The sequence below is a fragment of the Pongo pygmaeus genome, chromosome 9 (genome assembly GCF_028885625.2).
Source record: "Pongo pygmaeus isolate AG05252 chromosome 9, NHGRI_mPonPyg2-v2.0_pri, whole genome shotgun sequence".
NCBI lineage: Eukaryota > Metazoa > Chordata > Mammalia > Primates > Hominidae > Pongo > Pongo pygmaeus.
In genome coordinates, this window is record NC_072382.2 from 123,209,074 (window position 1) to 123,229,109 (window position 20,036).

Here is a 20,036-nt window from a genome sequence, read left to right on the forward strand (position 1 = left end):
CAATATGGCGAAACTCCACCTCTACTAAAAATACAAAAGTTAGCCAAGTGTGGTGGCGCGTGCCTGTAGTCCCAGCTACCCGGGAGGCTGAGGCACAAGAATTGCTTGAGCCCGGGAGGTGGAGGTTGCAGTGAGCTGAGACGACGGCGCCACTGCACTCCAGCCTGGGCTACAGAGCGAGACTCTGTTTCAACAACAACAACAACAACAACAACAACAGAAATAAAGCCACAGCCAGGCGCTGTGGCTTATGCCTGTAATCCCAACACTTTGGGAGGCCGAGGCAGGCGGATCACAAGGTCAGGAGTTCGAGACCAGCCTGGCCAATGTGGCGAAACCCCATCTCTACTAAAAATGCAGAAATTAGCCAGGTGTGGTGGCATGTGCCTGTAGTCCCAGCTACTCGGGAGGCTGAGGTACAAGAATTGCTTGAACCCGGGAGGCGGAGGTTGCAGTGAGCTGAGATGGCGCCATTGCACTCCAGCCTGGGTGACAGAGCGAGACTCTGTTTCAACAAAAACAACAACAACAACAACAAAAGAAATAAAGCTACAATGAATATTCTTATCCAACTTTTTTTGTAGACATATAATTTCATTTCTTTTGGAATTTTTAGATCACATGATAGGTGAATATTTATGAGAAAATGCCAGTTTTCCAAATGACTCTACCATTTTATACTTTTGCTGGCCATGCATAAAACATCCTGCTGCTTCACAGCCTCTCTAACATTTGGTACTGTTAAAATTTTTAAATTTTAACCATTCTGGCGGGTGTGTAGTGGTATCCCATTGCATTTTCAATCTGCACTTCCCTGACGACCAACAATGCTGAGCATCTTTTTTATGTTCTCATTGGCCATGCATACATTCTCTTTTATGCGGTGTTTGTCTAAGTCTTTTGCTTGTTTAAAAAAATTGATTGTCCTTTTATTATTGATTTGTAAGAGTCCTTTGTACATTCTGTTTACGAGTCCTTTGGCACCATGGAGAATATTTCCACTTTGGAGCCAGACACCCAAGGGGTTTGAATCTTGGCTCTGTCTGTATATCTTCTACGAGTAACTCAATGTCTCTGATCTTCAACAGCTTTGTCAGTAAAATAAAAATAATTCTCACCATACAGGATTGCTTTGAGAATCTGAGAGAGCACAAATACAGCACTGAGTTCAGATCCAATCCTGGCACATAACAGGTATTACAATAACATTTAAAGATGGTGATTATTAATGTAAATGTTTAAAGATAATGGCTGAGTTGGCCCTCTGCTAAATCTCCTCTATTCTAAGTTAAGTATTTCATTTCTTCAACTTTTGTATAAAACATGATTTCCAGACATTGCTGCCACAAGTTATATTTGAATTTTTTAAAAATCAGTAAGACAAGGGCATTGGCCAATCAGAATGGACACAGGCCATTGGGCTGGATGAGAGTCTAGGAGGCCCCTAGTGGACCAGACATTAATTAATCTTTTAGTTACTGGATCCTGGGAGAAGTTCACAGTGTTCTGGGTGGGGAGGCATGGTGCCTGGGACAGTGGGATTTGGTAGTGCTCAGGAGCTTGCCGGGGCTCAGAGAATGATACCCCAGGGTGGGCATGGTGGCTCATGCCTGTAATCTCAGCACTTTGGGAGGCCGAGGCTCCCAAAGGTAGATCACTTGAGGTCAGGAGTTTGAGACCAGCCTGGCCAACATGGTGAAACCCTGTCTCTACTAAAAGTATAAGAATTAGCTGGGCATGATGGTACATGGCCTGTAATTCCAGCTACTCAGGAGGCTGAAGCAAGAGAATTGCTTGAACCCAGGAGGCGGAGGTTACAGTGAGCCTAGAGCATGCCACTGCACTCCAGCCTGGGCGACAGAGCGAGACCCTGTCTCTAAATAAATAAATAAATAAATAAACAAACAAATAAAAAACGTCAGAGGGCCAGAGGATGGCATGCTGAGACTTTGAACTAAAGAAGATGGGAAAGCCCCACCAGCAGCTTCAGAAACAAGTTCTCTCTGACTTTGTCTTGCCCTCCTGTCTCTTGTCCCTCTTTCTCTCCTGACTCATAGAAACCAGAATTCCTCTTTCCCAAGGTGGGTCACAGAAACTAGAATTTCTTTCTCCCAAAGCAAGCCATGAGCCTGGAAAGATCACACTCTCCCTTAATACTTCTTTTTTGAAGACCTGCATTCAAGAGGGGTCCCGTTCCATACTCAGGAGGAAGGAGGTCAAGAAGAATCTGAACAGACAAGACTTGCTGGAGTTCCCTTCTCAGTCTATTACTATTAGATTATACCCTTTTGTCCAGTCACATTTCTGTGTAGCTGTCCATTCTTCATCAAACCTAACCAAGAAAGTAGACAGTCTTCCCTGGGTCTTTGGGTCTTCATTTCTGAAGGCTCTTATGTCACATAAAATTATGATTAAATACGGTTATGCTTTTCTCTTGCTAACTTGTCTTTTGTTATAGGAGTGTTGGCTATGGCTCTTATGATGGGTGAGGAAAGGAATCACTCCTTTTCTGCCCCTACTGGCTGCAGAAGTAATTATTTACCAACGGAGATCTAAGTATTTCAACGTTTTAGAAGCGAGCCCCAGTAACAGAGCTTGCCTACTAATTTTTAGGCCCATTCTCTTCATTATTACGTTCTGATTTTGGAAATAACTACTGGTTGTTCTTGGTATTGTTTTCCACTTCTTCTAAAGGGAAAATAACCCTTGATTTGTAAGTGGGTACATGAATGCTTAGAATAAGGCCTCTGTTGGCCAGGCGCTGTGGCTCACGCCTGTAATCCCAGCACTTTGGGAGGCCGAGGCGGGCGGATCATGAGGTCAGGAGATTGAGACCATCCTGGCTAACACAGTGAAACCTCATCTCTACTGAAAATACAAAAAAAAAAAAAAAAAATTAGCCGGGCGTGGTGATGGGTGCCTGCAGTCCCAGCTACTCAGGAGGCTGAGGCAGGAGAATGGCGAGAACCTGGGATGCAGAGCTTGCAGTGAGCCAAGATTGCGCCACTGCACTCCAGCCTGGGTGACAGAGCGAGACTCTGTCTCAAAAAAAAAAAAAAAAAGAATAAGGCCTCTATTTCCCAGCATCCCTTGCAGGTAGGTGTACCATGAGACTAAGTTCTGGCAAATGGGATGTGAGCAGAAATGATGTGTATGAACTGGCTTGTGCCCTTTCTCCTTCCCACTGGCCGCCTTGAGGATGTTCTGGTGAGCCATTGTGGATCATACAGACAAAGGAGGCACCCTGGGATGGCACAGCAATGAGACAGAAGGAGCCTGAACTCCCAACAGCTGCATGGAGCTACAGCAGAGACACCAGCTAATGTGTGGGAAAAACACACTTTTGTCTTGTGTAAGCCGCCATTATTTTGGGTCTCTGTGGCATGCAGCTAAAGTTTTATCCCAACTAATCCACTGATCCTAAAAACCCATGTGCCACTACCCCTACTCTTACCCTAGTTTTCCAACAGGAGCACTTAGTAACATATTGCAATTGACCTAGATAAGTTTATTCATGACCAATCATTAGTTATTTTTGATAGACAGAGTAGCTGCCAAGTTGGAGCACGTAAGGTTTAGTTAATCCTTCACAACCTCACTGCCAGATTTTAATGATAGCAAACCTTGTACCAGATTCTGCTATACAGGCAGATGTTTATTAAGTAAATATTTATTAGCAACAAGGCATAGGAAGTCTCTCAGCTCTCTTTTAGGTGCTTTCATTGCACCTTACTTGAATGTGCTTTACTAGATGCAGATGTGACATTCCAGAGTCGGCATTCAGTTAAACTTATGGTTGGTAACAAGCAACTAGAATCCTTAAACCCAAGGACACAGGAAGAACTAGGGATTAAGACTCAATTGGGGCTGGGCACAGTGGCTCACACTTGTAATCCCAGCACTTTGGAAAGCCTAGGTGGGTGGACTGTTTGAGGTCAGGAGTTCAGGACCAGCCTGGGCAACATGGCGAAACCCCGTCTCTACTAAAAATACAAAAATTAGCTGGGCGTGGTGGCGCGCACCTGTGGTCCCAGCTACTCAGGAGGCTGAGGCAGGAGAATCGCTTGAACCTGGGAGGCGGAGGTTGAAGTGAGCTGAGATGGTACCACTATACTCCAGCCTGGGCAACAGAGTGAGGCTCTGTCTCTCTCTTTTATTTATTTATTAATTTTTTTTTTTGAGACAGAGTCTTGCTCTGTTGCCCAGGCTGGAGTGCAGTGGTGTGATCTCGGCTCACTTCAAGCTCCGCCTCCCAGGTTCACGCCATTGTCCTGCCTCAGCCTCCTGAGTAGCTGGGACTACAGGCGCCCACCACCACGCCTGGCTAATTTTTTGTATTTTTAGTAGAGTCGGGGTTTCACCGTGTTAGCCAGGATGGTCTTGATCTCCTGACCTCGTGATCCGCCCGTCTCGGCCTCCCAAAGTGCTGGGATTACAGGCGTGAGTCACCGCGCCCAGCCGAGGCTCTGTCTCAAAAACAAACAAACAAAAAACTCAACTGGCATCTCTGAGGCTAGAGGACATGAAGATGCGGGATGGAAAAGAGTGTCTATAAAATATTTTTGACAAGCCATATGTCTTGAATACTTCTGACTTTACTAATGACAGCCCATTTCTAATACTTATTCATCTAACTAACAAGCTACTAATGAAGATTCATTCTCAACATTTGTTATGCTAATTAGTAAAAAATCACTTGTATTGATTGAGATTTAGAGCTACCCAGGAGCTAGCATTGGACTTTCTAGTGCTAGCTGACCACGCTTGAGGCATGAATTCCTGATTAGGACAAATGACTGCCCCAAGTTGCTGGCCAAACAAACACAGTAAAATCTGGCTGTCTACAGTGGCATATCTAAAATAAATTCTCACAATGCCATGTCAAACAGACAAGAACCTAAGCATGAATATTCCCACTAAAGGAAAGGCCATGGTTTTATACCACTCTCCTATTCCATTGATGTTGGAAGCTTTTCCTTATTCATAGTTGCTATATTGTCTGTAGTAGATTTTAAATACTTCAATATAAACAGAGTCATGTATATGTGTATAAATTAACTTTAATCCATGCTGGGGGTGTAGAGTTCACATTTGAAGGGACTTCATCAGAAATCCATGCTCTAAATGTGATCGGCACTTGAAGCATCCTGGTCAGGAATTCAAGCTTTTCAGGGAGCTGCGCTGAGAACATCATGTACATTTGGATCAGAAGGTGTATAAATTAGCATAAGGAATATTAGTTATTATTTTTCATTGGTGAAATTAGCGCTGCTCAAGAAACATAGCTGGAGTGGGCTTGCTTGGGCAAGATGTAAGAATCCAGCAGACCCAGCAGGCTGATTCCTCCTCCAGAGCTGTTGAATTCATCTGGTCTTTTGTCTCTTCACTTAAAGGGAAACTGTTCCCTGATTTGACCAGGAGTTTGGTGGATCCTGGCCTCAGAACATTGCTCCATCTGTTTGGGGTCTAGGTTCTCCCGTAAGGGTTTTAGGGGTGCCCTGAGCCTTCTGGTACAGGATGTGTGATGGCCTCTAGCCTGCTTGCTAAGAAATGTGTGTGTGCGTGCGTGTGTGTGTGTGTGTGTCTGTGCGTCAGCGAGAGAGAGAGAGAGAGAGAGAGAAACCTGGTTTAATTTATAAAAACTAATCTCAGTTTTTATAGCAACATATCACCTGGTAGTGAGGTTGAAGGGACATGTACAAACCTGAATAAAAACCCAACAATTGCTGAATGGCCAAATTGATTTACCAACAATACCTAACCCGAGCTTTGCTCAATAACAGTAGGCATCATTCGCTAAACAAGTTTTATGTGCCAGGCGTTCACTTTCTAAACCATTGACATGTAAAATCTCAATTAATCCTTTAAACCTGCAGATGTAGGTAATTCATATTTACCTACAGATGAAGAAACTTAGGCTCTGAGAAGGTGCCTGAGCAGATCCAGCAGGTCTGTGGCAGAGCCAGATATAAACCCATGTGAGTGGGCTTCTGACGTCACGCCTCTAGTACTTTACACTGCACATGGATGCAGGTTAAGCCCATTTCAATCTCTGGTTCCATTTTAGGTGATTAAATGATCTGGGCAAGATTAAATTATGAGGTGGAAGAGGGGCGGAAGGGTGGACAGGATCTGACTTCAGTGGGCAGGATAAAAAAATGAGGACACAGTGGGTGTCCCCCTGCTGGGAGGCATCCAAGACAGATGGGGGAGCAGGAACCACACTCCACGGTTGGCAGACTGTAAAGTATTCCATGGCGTCATTATCACAGAATAGCAGCCTTTTAGAATTAAGAATAGTCTTAATTTGCGCTGTGTTGGGTTTTTCATTTACATAATGTTAGATTTCAAAGAAAATTCATACACAAAACTCACTGCTAATTTAGCACCGAAGCTTCTGTTGAAATAACCATTGAAAAGGAACGAATTTTTCACTCACCTCTTTGCTTAGGTGGTTGGGGAGTTTGAAAATTTGCCTCCGAGCAGGTCTGTTGGTATGATCCAAACTCTAATCGCTGTTTCAATAATTTATATGGTGTGGAGGATTTAATGTAATTTGTTTAAGGGCTCTGAGAAAATGTATTCTTTTATGTGGAGCCTCATTAAAAGCACTTGCAGTTTTGAGTCTGGTGGGAATGATGATTTTAACAGGTGTTAATTCAGCTGATGACACCACGTAAAATTTCCAGGGTGATGGATTTAGAGAAGGCGCACAGTGAGAGGTATGATCTGTCGCACCCTCTGGGAGATTATATGCATGATACACAGGTCCTCCCACTTCTCCTGAGCTGTAGCAGGAGATGGGCAAAAGTGGCATTTGGAACAAGTGTTGTGGCCCTGGTGAAACAGGTGCTGGAAGAAGCGCTTCTCAGAACCCCTGGCTGCACGGCCTCCACAGATCCCTGCACCACAGTGCTGAAAGGGACGAGCTAGGTGCTCCACCCGAGCTTCTGCTGTCCCCACAGGTCTCCTTTGGTGTCTCTCTCCATTGGCCTTCCCAGCCTCCCATAGCAGGCACCACCCCACCTACTTGTTCCCACACCCTACCTTGCCGCCACTCTACCCTGAAACCTTTCCTCCTTCTCCTCAGACGCTGAAAATAACTTCCTGCTTCCTCCTGGAACCAGAGCACTTTAGCCTTCTCCACTTGTCCCGTCCCAACTACCACACACACACCTGAAACCACAGCTCAAAACGTCTTATTCTCCAGAGAGTTTGCCTATCACCCTCCCCAAAGCCAGTACTCATCTTTTTTCCCCCCAAGACAGAATTCTTTTTGTATTTACATATTTCTGCTAGTTTCATGTTTATCTTTCTTCTCTTTCTCAAGTTCCTTGCAGTTAGTGGCTGTGTCCTTTATAGGCATTTGAACCTATTATTGGGCAGATGATGACTAGGACATGCATGAAAATATGTTGCAGGGAAAAGACTCCCTTCTTGCTTAGGCTGGCTGCCCTGGTGCTGACAGGCGCTCAGAGGCCTCTCTGCCATTCTTTGGAGTGAAAGCTAGAATGGAAAATTCAGTCCCCCCAGAGCATTGATTCAAAATTGTTCCTCCTTCCAGAACCAACTGCCGAAGGGTGTGAGGAGCGGGGGTGGGGGTAATTCCCTCTCACCACTCCCTTCACTTTTATTTCAATTCTGTAGGATCTAGTCGGTCTCTGTTAAGTACAAGACAGGGGAATAGACTCCAAGACATCATTACAATTTAGAAAAGGAGATAAGTACCCAAATGGTTGCTCTAATGGAAGGCAGAACACGATCAACATCTCAAAAGAGGGCTAAAGCAAGTTTCAGGGCCTCTAGGGGTGGTTGGGGGAAATCCAGGAAGAGGTCAAGAAGTGGCCTTTTAGTTAATGAATAAACAAGGCCAGAGGGGAGAGCATTTCCATCTGTTCTGACTGGAAAAGGGGTCCGGGGGATCCTAGGTTTCTGTTAGACTGTATCTAGGAGAAGGCCGGGCATGGTGGCTCATGCCTGTAATCCCAGCACTTTGGGAGGCTGAGGTGGGCGGATCACCTGAGGTCAGCAGTTTGAGACCAGCCTGGGCAACATGGTGAAACCCTGTCTCTACTAAAGATACAAAAATTAGCCAGGTGTGATGGCACATGCCTGTAATCCCAGCTGCTCGGGAGGCTGAGGCAGGAGAATCATTTGAACTCAGGGGATGGAGGTTGCAGTGAGCTGAGATCGCATTACTGTACTCCAGCCTGGGTGACAGAAACTCTGTCTTAAAAGAAAAAAAAAAAAAAAAAGGAAAGTATCCAGGAGAGGTGGGCCAAAAAGCTAGTCTGACTGTCTGCTTTCCCTGTCTTGCTGGCCCTAAGAGAGTGCAGAGGCATCTGCTGAAATAAAGCATCACATTTCGACTGTGCTGTGTCCAAGCTGATTGGTCACATCCCTAGGCTCGTCTGTGCCTAACGCATGCATCCCCAGTGAATGTACTGCAAAGGCCTCAAGGGAAGAAGATACAAGCCTTGATATGTAATTACACAGGGATTTTCAAATAATCTTCAGCTTAAGTTCCTCTCATTCACTTCAAACCCAGGAGGGGGAGTCCTACTCCTCTATATTCCCAGGGAAAGAGGTAATTTCCTAGGGACCCTCAGCAACCCATTGTCTTATGTCAGAAGGTTTGTCCTTGGGTCTACATAATCATAAGAAACTTCTAGGTTCCCACTTCACACACTTTATGAGAAAGGTCTAAATGTTTTCTTGTTATAGAAGTTCAGGAAGTTGAGTTACTTAGGGATGAAGGCCAGAGAAGGGTAAACAGTGGAATCAAAACTTGAGGACTTTTTTTTTTTTGAGACAGGGTCCCTCTCTGTCACCCAGGCTGGAGTGCAGTGGTGCGATCTCAGCTCACTGCAGCCCTGACCTCCTGGGCTCAAGCGATCCTCCCCACTCAGCTTCCTAAGTAGCTGGGACTACAGGCATGTGCTACCATGCCTGGCTCATGTTTGTATTTTTTGTAGAGGTGGGGTTTTGACACATTGCCCAGGCTGGTCTTGAACTCCTGGGTTCAAATGATCCTCCCGCCTTGGCCTCCGTAAGTGCTGGGATTAAGGGCATAAGTCACTGTGCCTGTCCGAGGGACCTTCTAAAACTCAGGCTCTCTCACAGGTTTTGAAACACATTGGAAACCAAATCCCTCACTAAATTCATCTCCTAGAAAAGTATAGAAAACAGGACTGGACTTGTGAGCTTTGTAACTGTAACATTACTGCTAACTTGTCCCAGTCAGGGCATGAGGGTCAAGCAGATGTAGCATCTCACCTAGGCTAGGTACCTGGGAAGGGAGACAGCGCTGATTAAGGCAGGGCTGAGTTGTGAAGGAGGTGAGGCCTAGAGCCACTCCCTTTCCTTCTTTCTGCCCTGGTTCCCACTGTTCCACTATATCCAGGACTTGAAATACCAGCTCTTCTCTTCCTAAGGGAGGTATCAGATGTGGCAGAAAAAGGGAGGCTGGGTTCAAATTTATCCCTTACTAACAGTAAGTTAGCAAGCCTGTTTAACTTTAGGCAAAGCAAATAGTCTTCCTTTCTGAATTTCAATGCTTAAGGTCTGTAAAATGGGGGTGACAATAATTCTCGCTTTGGCCCACTTCAAAGGGTTGCTGTGCGATGGAATGAGATAGATAATGCTGTTATAATGTTATGCAAATGTAAATCACTGCTATGCAAAATAAGTTACTGCTATTTCCAGAAGCTCCTCTTTGGATTTAATTTAATCAAGAGTGAGAATATAAGTTACTTATTCTATGCTCTGAGTGCATTTGTATTTTAAACCTCATCAATTATCTTGGATGCTTTCCTAACTGAAGTAGATTTTGGCAACAGCAGGAGAAGGAGTTATTTCTTTGGGGGCAGGCGGGTACTTCTATTTTGCCTGAGCTGGTGAGGTAAATGGTAGTTATTTGGCCAAAGTAACATGGAAGAGGGAACAATGTTTACTATCCTAAGGGCAGGGAAGTCCCTTTTCTGCTTTCATGACTCTGGTCTGGTTGCGTGACTCAGAAAGGCCTGCTTTGGGGGAGAAAACGAGGTGGGAAGCAGATGGTGATAAGAAAAGATCTGAGATTCAACTACCTTGGCCCCTTAACCAACCATTGCCACCAGGACAAAGGTGGTGTCACCTCTCACCTTCATTTAAATGCATGCATCCTATAAATATCATTGAGTGCCACCATGTGCCAAGTGTATGCTGGGCACTGGGCATCTAGACTTGAATGAGATAGACTGGTTTTGTCATTCTGCTGCTCGTAGATTAAGAGGAAGATGGAGATTAAGCAAGTGACCAGAGAGGAAGTATCAAAGGCTACAGGGGACTAGAGCCTTAGAGTGAGGGCTGTAACCTAGCCTAGGTGCCTAAGGAGGCTGCTCTGAAACCTGAAGGATGAATGGAAGTTGGCCAGCCAGGAGGTGAGCATGTGAGAAGCCCGCAGGAAGAGAAAGAACAGAAAGAAGTCAAATTAGGCTTTGGGGAGTTTTTTCTTCTTCGTGGCTGTCCTTGCTGCTATTTTAAACATGACTCCACCTGGATAAAAATGTGGGACACTGTGACATCTGTGTGTTTGTCCTTTACCTCCATCTCCAGTGGCCTAGGATGGGCAGAAGGACAGAGGAGGGCAGTTTAAAGTCTGACAACAGGCTTAAGACTGTTTTATACGCAGCTGTGAGTCTATCATTACATTTCCATGCATGTTGATTTTCGTCATGATGCTGGGCAGCATCTGAGCAAGGCCATGCAAGCTGGGACAGAGGGGAATATGGTACTGTCTTCCATCCTGCACCCCAAATTTGATGTTACTTCAGAGGGACAGAGGAAGTGGTAGCTTGTTTACAACCCAGAGCTGGTTTTGAAGCTGAGAGGAACACCTCACTCATATTGCACAATTCAGCTCTAACTCCTGTCCTGGGTGACCTTGCCTGTGGCTGCTCCTATCTCGACCCAGTGGGGGTCCTGAAGGTTTGGGAGTGGTCAGGGCTGAAAGGTGTCTTTTCATTTAACTGATGAAGAAATCAATGTCCAGAGAGGCAAGATGATCAAGACAAAAGATTACATAATAATTTGGTTGCAAAGCCTGGACTAGAATCTATGTCTCTAATGCCACCTGCATGCACTATTTCTCTCTGGAGGCCTTCACACAGATTTGCACATCTATTTCATATACTTACCTCATCTGATACTCTCAGCAGTCCTGTGAGATTGGTAGGGATTAAGATCCCTATTTTACAGATGAGAAAACTGAAGCTCTGAGGAGGTTTGGCCAAGTCCCCATAGCTAGAAAGTCAACCTTCTGGCTCAAAGTTCAGCGTGTCTTCCACTGTGTTCTGTAGTTGTGCAGCAGGCACAGTCTTGGGGGGTTGCTGATTATCCACCTGAGAATGGTTTGGAATGTAGATAATGATTAGATAGGAGGGCTTGCAAGGAGTAAATTAACCATGTTTGAATATTCTTACCAATTCTCCAGCATTCAAGTTGCAAATCAACATCAAAATGAGCAAGCAGCTGGCCCTGCCCTACTAGTCCTTCTGTGCAAGGGGCCATCTGAACCTTAAGCCAGCAGTTTGTGTGGGCAAACAGATCCCCATCTTCAAATCCACACTTAGGAGACTCCTGTCTCTGTTTTCTGCTGGGACTCTGACACTTGCTCTTGTAGAGAAGGTTCTCATTAAATATATGTTGGAAAAACCCCAGTAACTGAATCATCTACAGGATGTTCTCACTTTAGCCATATTCCCTTCATTTTCCTTTGAGGGCTAAATGGGAGTAGAGATATCTTTGCTGCTGGTCCTGAGAGACCATGGGGTTGTCCATTCCTGATAAGGTGATGCTGACCAGACAGAGCTGATCTAGATGAGGGGTGGGAGGTGACAGTGGTTCAGTGGCTTTCTTGGAGGATGCATGATTGTTTGAATTATTATTTTTAATTGACATATATAAGTATATAATAAATATATATGTTATATATATGAGTTAGAGCTGAATTGCATAATATGAGCAAGGCGTTCCTCTCAGCTTCAAAACCAGCTCTGGGTTGTAAACAAGCTACCACTTCCTCCATCCCTCTGAAATAACATCAAGGTTGGGGTGCAGGATGAAGGCACCCCAATAATATTACACTGGGCACAGTGTGATCTTTTGATACCTGTATACAATGTATAATGAACAAAGCAGGGTAGTTAACACAGAGAATGCATGATTTGCTTGGTGGGGAGAACTGGATGGTTCTGTAATTATGTCGAGATGGACAGAAAGATATCATCTGACTTGGGGAGAAAATCGGGTGTGGGAGGAGGTGGGAGAGTGCAGAACCTGAGGCAGAGGTCCCCAGCAAGTCTGGCATGGGGTAGGGTAGGGTGGCTGAATGCTGGCTTCAGGGAGATAAGGCAAGCTGGCCTGCCTCTGGCAGGTTGTCAGTGGTAGTCCTGGGTGGAGGAGGGGGCTTTGCTAAGCTAACTGAAAAGCACTAGAGTGGGCCGGGGTAGGAATCGGGCTACCGTGGCTTGTTGGAGATGAGAAACATTTTTAGAAAATTGAACTGACCATCCCTTCCTTCCCCTTAACAGCAGTTTGTATGCAGCTATAGAGGTAGTCTCCTTTTCAGTCCTGCTTGCTGTGTCTTTATTCTTATCAAAAACCAGGATCTGAGTCCACAGGGCAGTGAAACATAAAATGAAATAGGAAAGGTTGCAGTAGTACATAGACCTTGGCTGCTTCCACTGACCTGCCGAAAAAATATTTTCCTTGGGCGTACTTAGCAGTTGCATGGCGGAAGTTTTATCTCCTGTGGTTCAGAAAGTTTGGCTCGTCAAGCTGAATGTAGGGTTAAAGTGTGTCCTCCCTCCTCTGTGGGTGTTTGCCTAGCTCCTGGCTGTGGGTTGAAGGGACTGGTAAATGTGTCTATTTTACTGCTGAGGCAGGGTGGCTCAGTCCTTGGTCACCTTGGAGGGATCATAAGCAAGCCGCCGCTGGGGCCGTATGCCACGCACAGGTATTCATGCGTGCGTGCAAGCACACCCTGTATAGCTGTGTAATAATTGTCCAGGTGTGGTGCATTCTTTGTCAGATGTACCCTTGTTTTTACTGCCTCTGTGCAGGATGTTTATTTGCTGTGCTTCAGGCGGGGGCACGTAGCTTGATCAAGGGTAGTTTTTGCTGTGGCCCCTGCGAATAAGTTGTGGTGCCCAGAGTAGATGAAAAACTGTTGAGTTTCCCAACAGAGCGGGTTCATCTGGACTCTTACTTGTTGGTTGCGTTCTAGGAGCTAATTCTGTGGCTCTGGGCTCTTCCCTGGAGGTGGGGATGAGGCCGGGGCCGGGGGAGAGGTGGTCTTGTGGCGGGACTGGGGGCTGTGCACTCAGGAAAGTGGCCACGGTTTAGGACGACCTCGACACGACCCTGTATAGGAGGCAACTAACTCCAGAGAAAACGAGCGAGCCCCACTAACTCTTCATTCCTGCAGGGAGAACAAGGAGGTGTGCCCGCCAGGGAAGGGACGCACTCCCGCCGGCGCTCGCTGCCTTAACTTCCCCATCCCCGTGCCAGGGAGGGGCCGGAGTCGCCGCCGAGGCCGCCGAACGCAGAAAGTGCGCGAAGGGGACGCGCTGCGAGCCTCACACGTGACGGCGCCGCGCCGAACCGAGCGGGACCTGGCGGCAGCGACGGCGGGCGCAGCGGGGCGGCCCGGAGCGGCGCGGGCGGCCTGGAGCCCCGGGAGCGGCGCGCGCGGCCCCGGCCCAGCGGCTCTCCTGGCCTCGCGCTGCACATTCTCTCCTGGCGGCGGCGCCACCTGCGGTAGCGTTCGCCCGAACATGGCGACACGGAGCAGCAGGAGGGAGTCGCGACTCCCGATCCTATTCACCCTGGTCGCACTGCTGCCGCCCGGAGCTCTCTGCGAAGTCTGGACGCAGAGGCTGCACGGCGGCAGCGCGCCCTTGCCCCAGGACCGGGGCTTCCTCGTGGTGCAGGGCGACCCGCGCGAGCTGCGGCTGTGGGCGCGCGGGGATGCCAGGGGGGCGAGCCGCGCTGACGAGAAGCCGCTCCGGAGGAAACGGAGCGCTGCCCTGCAGCCCGAGCCCATCAAGGTGTACGGACAGGTGAGCAGTTTTGCAACCCGCCTCCCTCCAGTTTTTTCCTCTCCCTGCACTTCCTCACCCCCGCATCCATCCGTTGCAGTCGCCTCCTAGGTGCAGGCACCACTGGGGACTTCCCGGCTTGCATTTGTTTTTTTCCTTCACGAGTACAACCGTCAGCACTTGAATCGCATTGATCTTTCCTTCTTCCTGTCGATTTAGTAAACGTATTCCAGGTAACTCGCTGGGTGCAGTGCGTATTACCCCAGGGTGTGTGCAGAGCGATGTAGTTTCCGGCAGGTATAGGAGGGGTGCAGCTTCATTTTACATCTGGATAAAAAACGGGCTTTCTTTAGTGTATCATCAGTTGGCAGTGGAGGCGAGCACCCTGCAGTTGCGGTACACTTACACAGAACAGCACGAGGTGGGGGGTTTCCACACTTAGCATTATTAGCACAATAAAGGTGGGCAAACCTGAAAGCTTGTCGACTATCTCTGTACAGTCAGACAAGAGGTGTGTGTATGTGTGTGCGTGTGTAAGGGCTGAATTTTTAATTTTTAATTTTTGGCGAGGGTGTGAGATGCTCTCCATTCCTTCTTCCCCACCCTTCAAGATGCTGACTCTCCCACCCCCTTCAAGATAACTTTATTTTGGAGAGGAATACCCCTCATGGCACTTGGAGATTTGAAATGACTGCAGGAAATTTGGTGGGCATTATTATTCTATAAGTGATTTATTTTTACCCAGGCAATAGGTTTATTAGATCATAAGTAACATGAATTTCACGTTTATGGTCAGACTTACTGCGAGGAATTGCAGATGGAGTTTGTAGGTTAGGCAGCACTGGCAAAATTAATTTGACTGTGTTATTGCCTCATGAGACTCCCAGTCCTGCAGTTAAGATTGACATCAGCAAAAGTAGAAGGTCGGTGGGGGAGAAAAAGTAGGACCAGAGGAGGTGGTAAATACACTTGTTTTCTAGAGTCAAATTGTTCCTTTTGACTCTAGAAAACCTGAGTTCTGCCTTTTCTCACTAATTTCACCTTAGCCATTTCTTCAGGAAATATAGAGTTAAATGTTCAACCCTTGGATCCAGGACGAACCTTATAAACATATCACCCTATTTTGTCATTTTGTTGGTGAAGAAACTGAAGTGTGGAATGGTGAAGTGACTAGTCCAAGGTCATACCGGGAAGGTGGCCAGCTCTCTAGTTTTTGTCTGCATTGTCTCAGTGACCTTTGCTTGATTGCAGTCACCCTGTCTTTATGCAATGCTGCTTAAATACCTCCTTTCTAAAATAAAATAGATCTGGTATAAAGGGGGAAAGGATAGTGGTGACTGGGTGGGAGCATTGGACTTCCCTCCACTATTGGTCCCTGGGCAAGAATGTGTGCCCCAGGGCATGTAGCTAATGGTGGCCACAGGCTGCAGGAACCTGCATGCTCAGTTCCTCTTGGGCCCAGATCCTTGTCCCCAGTCCCCACCCCTATATGACAAATATGTGTGTTAACAAAAAGAAGTCATCAAGGTTTCTGCTCTTAACAGCGACACCAGCATGGGCTGATGGAGGGTGGGAGAAGGAGGAGGAGCGGCCTGCTTCTTCATTGGGCCTCCCCAGTCAGCCCAGCTCTGCTGTGCTCTTGAATCAGCATTCTGGGAACTGGGAGTTGGGGGCTGGTGGGAGACAATCCCTCCCAGTGCTCAGGTCCCCTGAAGCTATAGTTGAGGTTGAGGAAAAAGCTTTCTGGTTTCAAAAATATGTGTACACGTGCCATTTCTTTCTTGGGTTTGGTTTATGAAAAGCTCCAGGGGATGTGGGGCAGGTTGGACATGAACTCTGTTCTCATTGGGAGTGACTCCCAAACCCTGGGGTTTTGAGTTTCTGGGCCAGCCAGATTGAGTTTGGTTCAGCTGAAGGATGGAGAACTAGCAGTCAAACTCATAATGAGGAATTCCTAACCGGAGGGTGAGGGATGCAAGGGTGAGATTTTTCTTCTCTGTGGCTGCCTTCCTATGCCATTGTTGCCTCTTGCTCTGAGGTTAATAAGAAGTGGAATTAATTTGAATCTGTAAGGATTTGAGTCAGATAAAAGGAAGAACTTCCCCGTACTGGGCTTTCTGCCACAAGTTCTGTCTGGTGCAGACCCTTCAGAATGCAAGCACAGGTTGGTGACTGAAGGGGTTTGAGGTGCCCCTCTTGGAACCCTGGAGTAACTAACATCTATTTGGAATGATCTTTCTAGCAAGGATGACCATTGCCTCTGTGTTTCCCTGGGGCAGACCTGGTTTCTAAGTTGTCTCTGGTGGTTATGAATAGCACCCCCTTCACTCTCAAAAGTGTCAGGATGTGACAATAAATTATATGGTCCTACTTTTAGCCTTAAGCCAAGTTCCACTTTGTACTCACCGCTTTCCCCTTCAACGTTTAAACCTAAGGAATGGTGATGTTTTCCAACAGTACTGCTTGACTTGAGTGTGGTTCTATGGAGGTGCAGTGGGGTGGGGAATAAAATTTCATTCCCGCTTTTAGGTAATTTACAATTTAAGGAGGAGAGCAAGCAGATGCCGATACAGGCATGTCAATGTACCAGGACGGGAACCAGGAAACGTGGTCACAAGAAACCAGCCACAACTCTACAATGGTGTGATAACGGGCTGTGTGACATGCAGCGCATGGGAGATGGAGAGATAAGGGGTGGTGGGCTCAGACACTGTCCAGCTTCTTGCCCTCTGACCTTTCAGTGAGGTTAAGAGGACACTGGCAGCACAGATTAGGGCTGGAAGCAGAAGCTGCCTGAAGGAAGCAGGCCTAGAGGCGAGGTTAAGGCCACCAGCTTCAGGGAGAAGAGAAGGGAAGGCTTTCCGAGGGGAATACTTGCATCTGAGAAAGAGCCCTGTGGTGGAGTCAATGTCGGTCCTTTTTCCTCTGCTTTGCTAACCTCTTGGGTAAACTAGGCTTGGTTATTTTGACCATTTTCCTCCTCAGTTTCTCTAAGATGAGGAGACTGGCTTCTGCCATGATTACTTAAAGGCACATTTATGATACTGAAATGTGATTGTAGTGATGAAAATAATTTGCTGGTAGATATCAGGACTTTTCTGCCCATGTTCAAGGCTCACGCCTGTAATCCCAGCACTGTGGGAGGCCGAGGCGGGTGGATCACTTGAGGTCAGGAGTTCGAGACCAGCCTGGCCCACATGGGGAAACCCCGTCTCTACTAAAACTACAAAAATTCACTGGGTGTGGTGGCAGATGCCTCTAGTCCTGGCTACTCAAGAGGCTGAGGCGGGAGAATGGCTTGAACCCAGGAGGTGGAGGTTGCAGTGAGTCGAGATCGCGCCACTGCACTCCAGCCTGGGGGACAGAGCGAGACTCCATCTAAAAAAAAAAAAAAAAAAAAAAAAGGCAAAGTTTAGAAGCTGAGCCCCTTCTTAAAAAGGCCAAGTCCAAGAAGTGGGGTTCCCTAATTCATGCCACACTGAATTTCCTCCTGATTTCTCATAAGCTCTGTCTCTCTGCGCCATCATGCCTGCTTTTTCCTCTGCCTGAAATGATCTTCCCCAACTCTCATCCTTGCCTGGGAAGCTCTTATTCCATTCTTTGACATCCAAGAATAGCAATCTCAGGCTATGGTGGGAAGAGTTTCTTCTGAGCTTGGAGGCAGCACTTACTGCCTTCTGTTAGAATTGCTCTACTGTCTCATTGTCCTATTTGCTCCTTGAGGGCATGGATCAAGTTCTCTTGTGTTTCCCTGGCACTTGGGAGGCCCTTAATGAGTATTTGTGGACCAGCCGCACACCTGGAAGAAGAGACGCCCGGAGGGTAGGAAGCACATTCACATTATATAAAACGTATTTATAAGGAGGAATACAGTGAACCCACACATGGATAGTGAAAATGAGTTGGTTCATTCGGTAGTGAGGATGCAAGCGGCATGGCCTACAGATAGTGGAGCCCTGATTTTCCTGTGCTATATGGGAGTTATTTTGAATGAAGAGCTTGGATTCTGTTTTACAGAATCCTCCCTTTTAGTTCTATCATTCTGGTTTATGCTAATGGTATTGTTTTGGGGGAAAAAATCCTTCGGAATGAAGCACAAAGCCTAACAGGATTTACAGGTTTATTTTCCTTCCAACAAGCTCCTCTCTCTTCATAATTCCTACATTTTAGAAGCCAGGGAGTATTCAGTGTCCTGATATGAGACTGGAAATAAAGTGTCTATTACAGCACAAGGTCCTGGGACAAAGGGCCTCCTTTGGGGGTGGAATACTGTTTAGCTTTAGATCTCTTTTGAGTAGATTCTTCCATGATACACTTGCTTGGGAAAGAATTGGCTGGTTGATTCTGAAGTTAGAATGTTTGACCTGTGTGCTTCCAGAATAAGATGAGAAGGCAAAGAATGTGCTGCTTCAGGTTGGCTTTTATGTAGCTGAAGAGTTGCTTGGGGCCTTGGGTTGGCTCAATAAGGGATGTGACCTTGAAAAACTCTTCCTGGTTCCACTTGGCATCTTTTCTTAGGGAGCTCTGTGCCCAGTCTCTGGCCACTTTTAGTTCATAAATAGCTTGCATGGTTAGAGGCACAGAAGGTGGAGGCTTTGAGAGGTGGAAGGAATGGAGAAAAGGGGTAGGTGAGAAGAGTAAGGAAGTGGAATTTCAAGGGATGAAATAAAAAGCTGTCTGATTAGGTAGTGCATGTTTACAAAACAAAATTTGTACAAAAGAGTATGTGGTAACAAATTTCCTTCCCTCTCATGCCCCCTGTTCACCCAGAGCTCCTTCCCGGGTGGCATCCATTGTTATCAGTATTTTTGTATATCTTTCCAGAAACAGTCTATGCATGTACAACATGTATGTACATAAAATTTGAAACTTGAATTATAAGTGGCTTCCTGTTATCTGTAGTCCCTGGTATCCTGAATAATGAGATTAACTTTAGCTCTAAATTATATTTGTGATATTATGATGGTGAATTGTTAGAAAATTACCTGAAGTATCATAATATAAAATAGATGATTACTTTTTTTCCAGGCCAGGTGAGAAAAACCTCATTCTCCTTTCACTTCAAGCGTTCTTGCAGAGCAGGAGAGCAGCCTGATGTAGCCCTCTTGTAACTTGGAGAGATGCTGGAGCACAGTTCCCTTGAGATGTGGAGTCCAGGCTTGTAAGAGCATCAGAATACACTGATCATGGATCTTGGTTTTAATTTGTGTTCTTTCCGAGAATGTTTCGCTATGTTCTGTAAGATGAAGTTAATGGTGTGCTTAATAAATTGCTTTGAGACTTGGGATCCACGAGGCAGATCCTTATAGCAACAAACATCCCAAGGCAAAAGGTGGATGTTGCAGGAACATTTCATTGTCAGATTTTGGTCTGTTCCTCCTTAGAGATGACAGCCATCTTTGTAGTGTCATTGTTGAATCCCAGGGCAGAGATAGATGGAGCCAGCTTTGTTCCACCCACTGTAATGGAGGGACACAGGGGGCAGTCTTATCATAATCTGGAGAGCAGGTAATCCAAAAAATAATCTATTTGCTTTTGCTATGTATTTATTTAGTCTTTTTTTTTTTTAAAGCATTCGTTTACCTTCCTAATTAAGTTTTGCTTAGGTGAATATTAAAATGAGTTTGCATTCTTTGATCTATTGATAAGGGAGATGGCTGGCCTAAATGTATTCAGGGAAAGGCAGTTTGGAGTTTAGAATTTTTGACAATAATTCAGATGCAGATAATTGAGAGTTGATAAAAATGTATTAAATGTTTTAAGTGAATAAAAATGTATTCAAACCTGGGGGCATTACATTGACCTTTCCTCCATTTATTTGGATTTAAATAAATGTGATGGAAAGTAAAAGAGAGCTCACTGCATTTTTGGTTTGAATATTCAGGGATTAGTATTTCTCCGGAGGTGGTCTGGGCTGTGGGGGTGAGGCATTCTCTGTTGATGAGCATGGGACCT

At 46.2% G+C, this 20,036-nt stretch overlaps 1 protein-coding gene and 1 long non-coding RNA gene across 9 annotated transcripts in view; one reads left to right on the forward strand and one right to left on the reverse strand.

Annotated features, from left to right (window-relative positions):
* The window catches only part of LOC129009056 (uncharacterized), a 38,887-nt gene extending 24,643 nt beyond the window's left edge, over positions 1–14,244 (reverse strand). For both annotated transcript variants that reach the window (XR_008492614.2, XR_008492613.1), the window contains exons 1-2: positions 14,161–14,244; positions 11,178–11,381 (exon numbers count right to left, since the gene is read on the reverse strand). This is a non-coding gene — a long non-coding RNA (uncharacterized LOC129009056). The remainder of the gene's footprint in view (positions 1–11,177; positions 11,382–14,160) is intronic.
* SORL1 (sortilin related receptor 1) overlaps positions 13,720–20,036 on the forward strand; it is a 180,561-nt gene continuing 174,244 nt past the window's right edge. For 2 of the 7 annotated variants that reach the window (XM_054441732.2, XM_063671512.1), the window contains exon 1: positions 13,723–14,102. In XM_054441732.2, the coding sequence (XP_054297707.1) occupies positions 13,818–14,102 (285 nt within the window). In that variant the 5' untranslated portion in view covers positions 13,723–13,817. Of the gene's footprint in view, positions 14,103–14,238; positions 14,315–20,036 lie in introns of those variants that run through there. The other 5 variants (XM_063671515.1, XM_063671516.1, XM_063671513.1 and 2 more) reach the window with 5 other exon arrangements.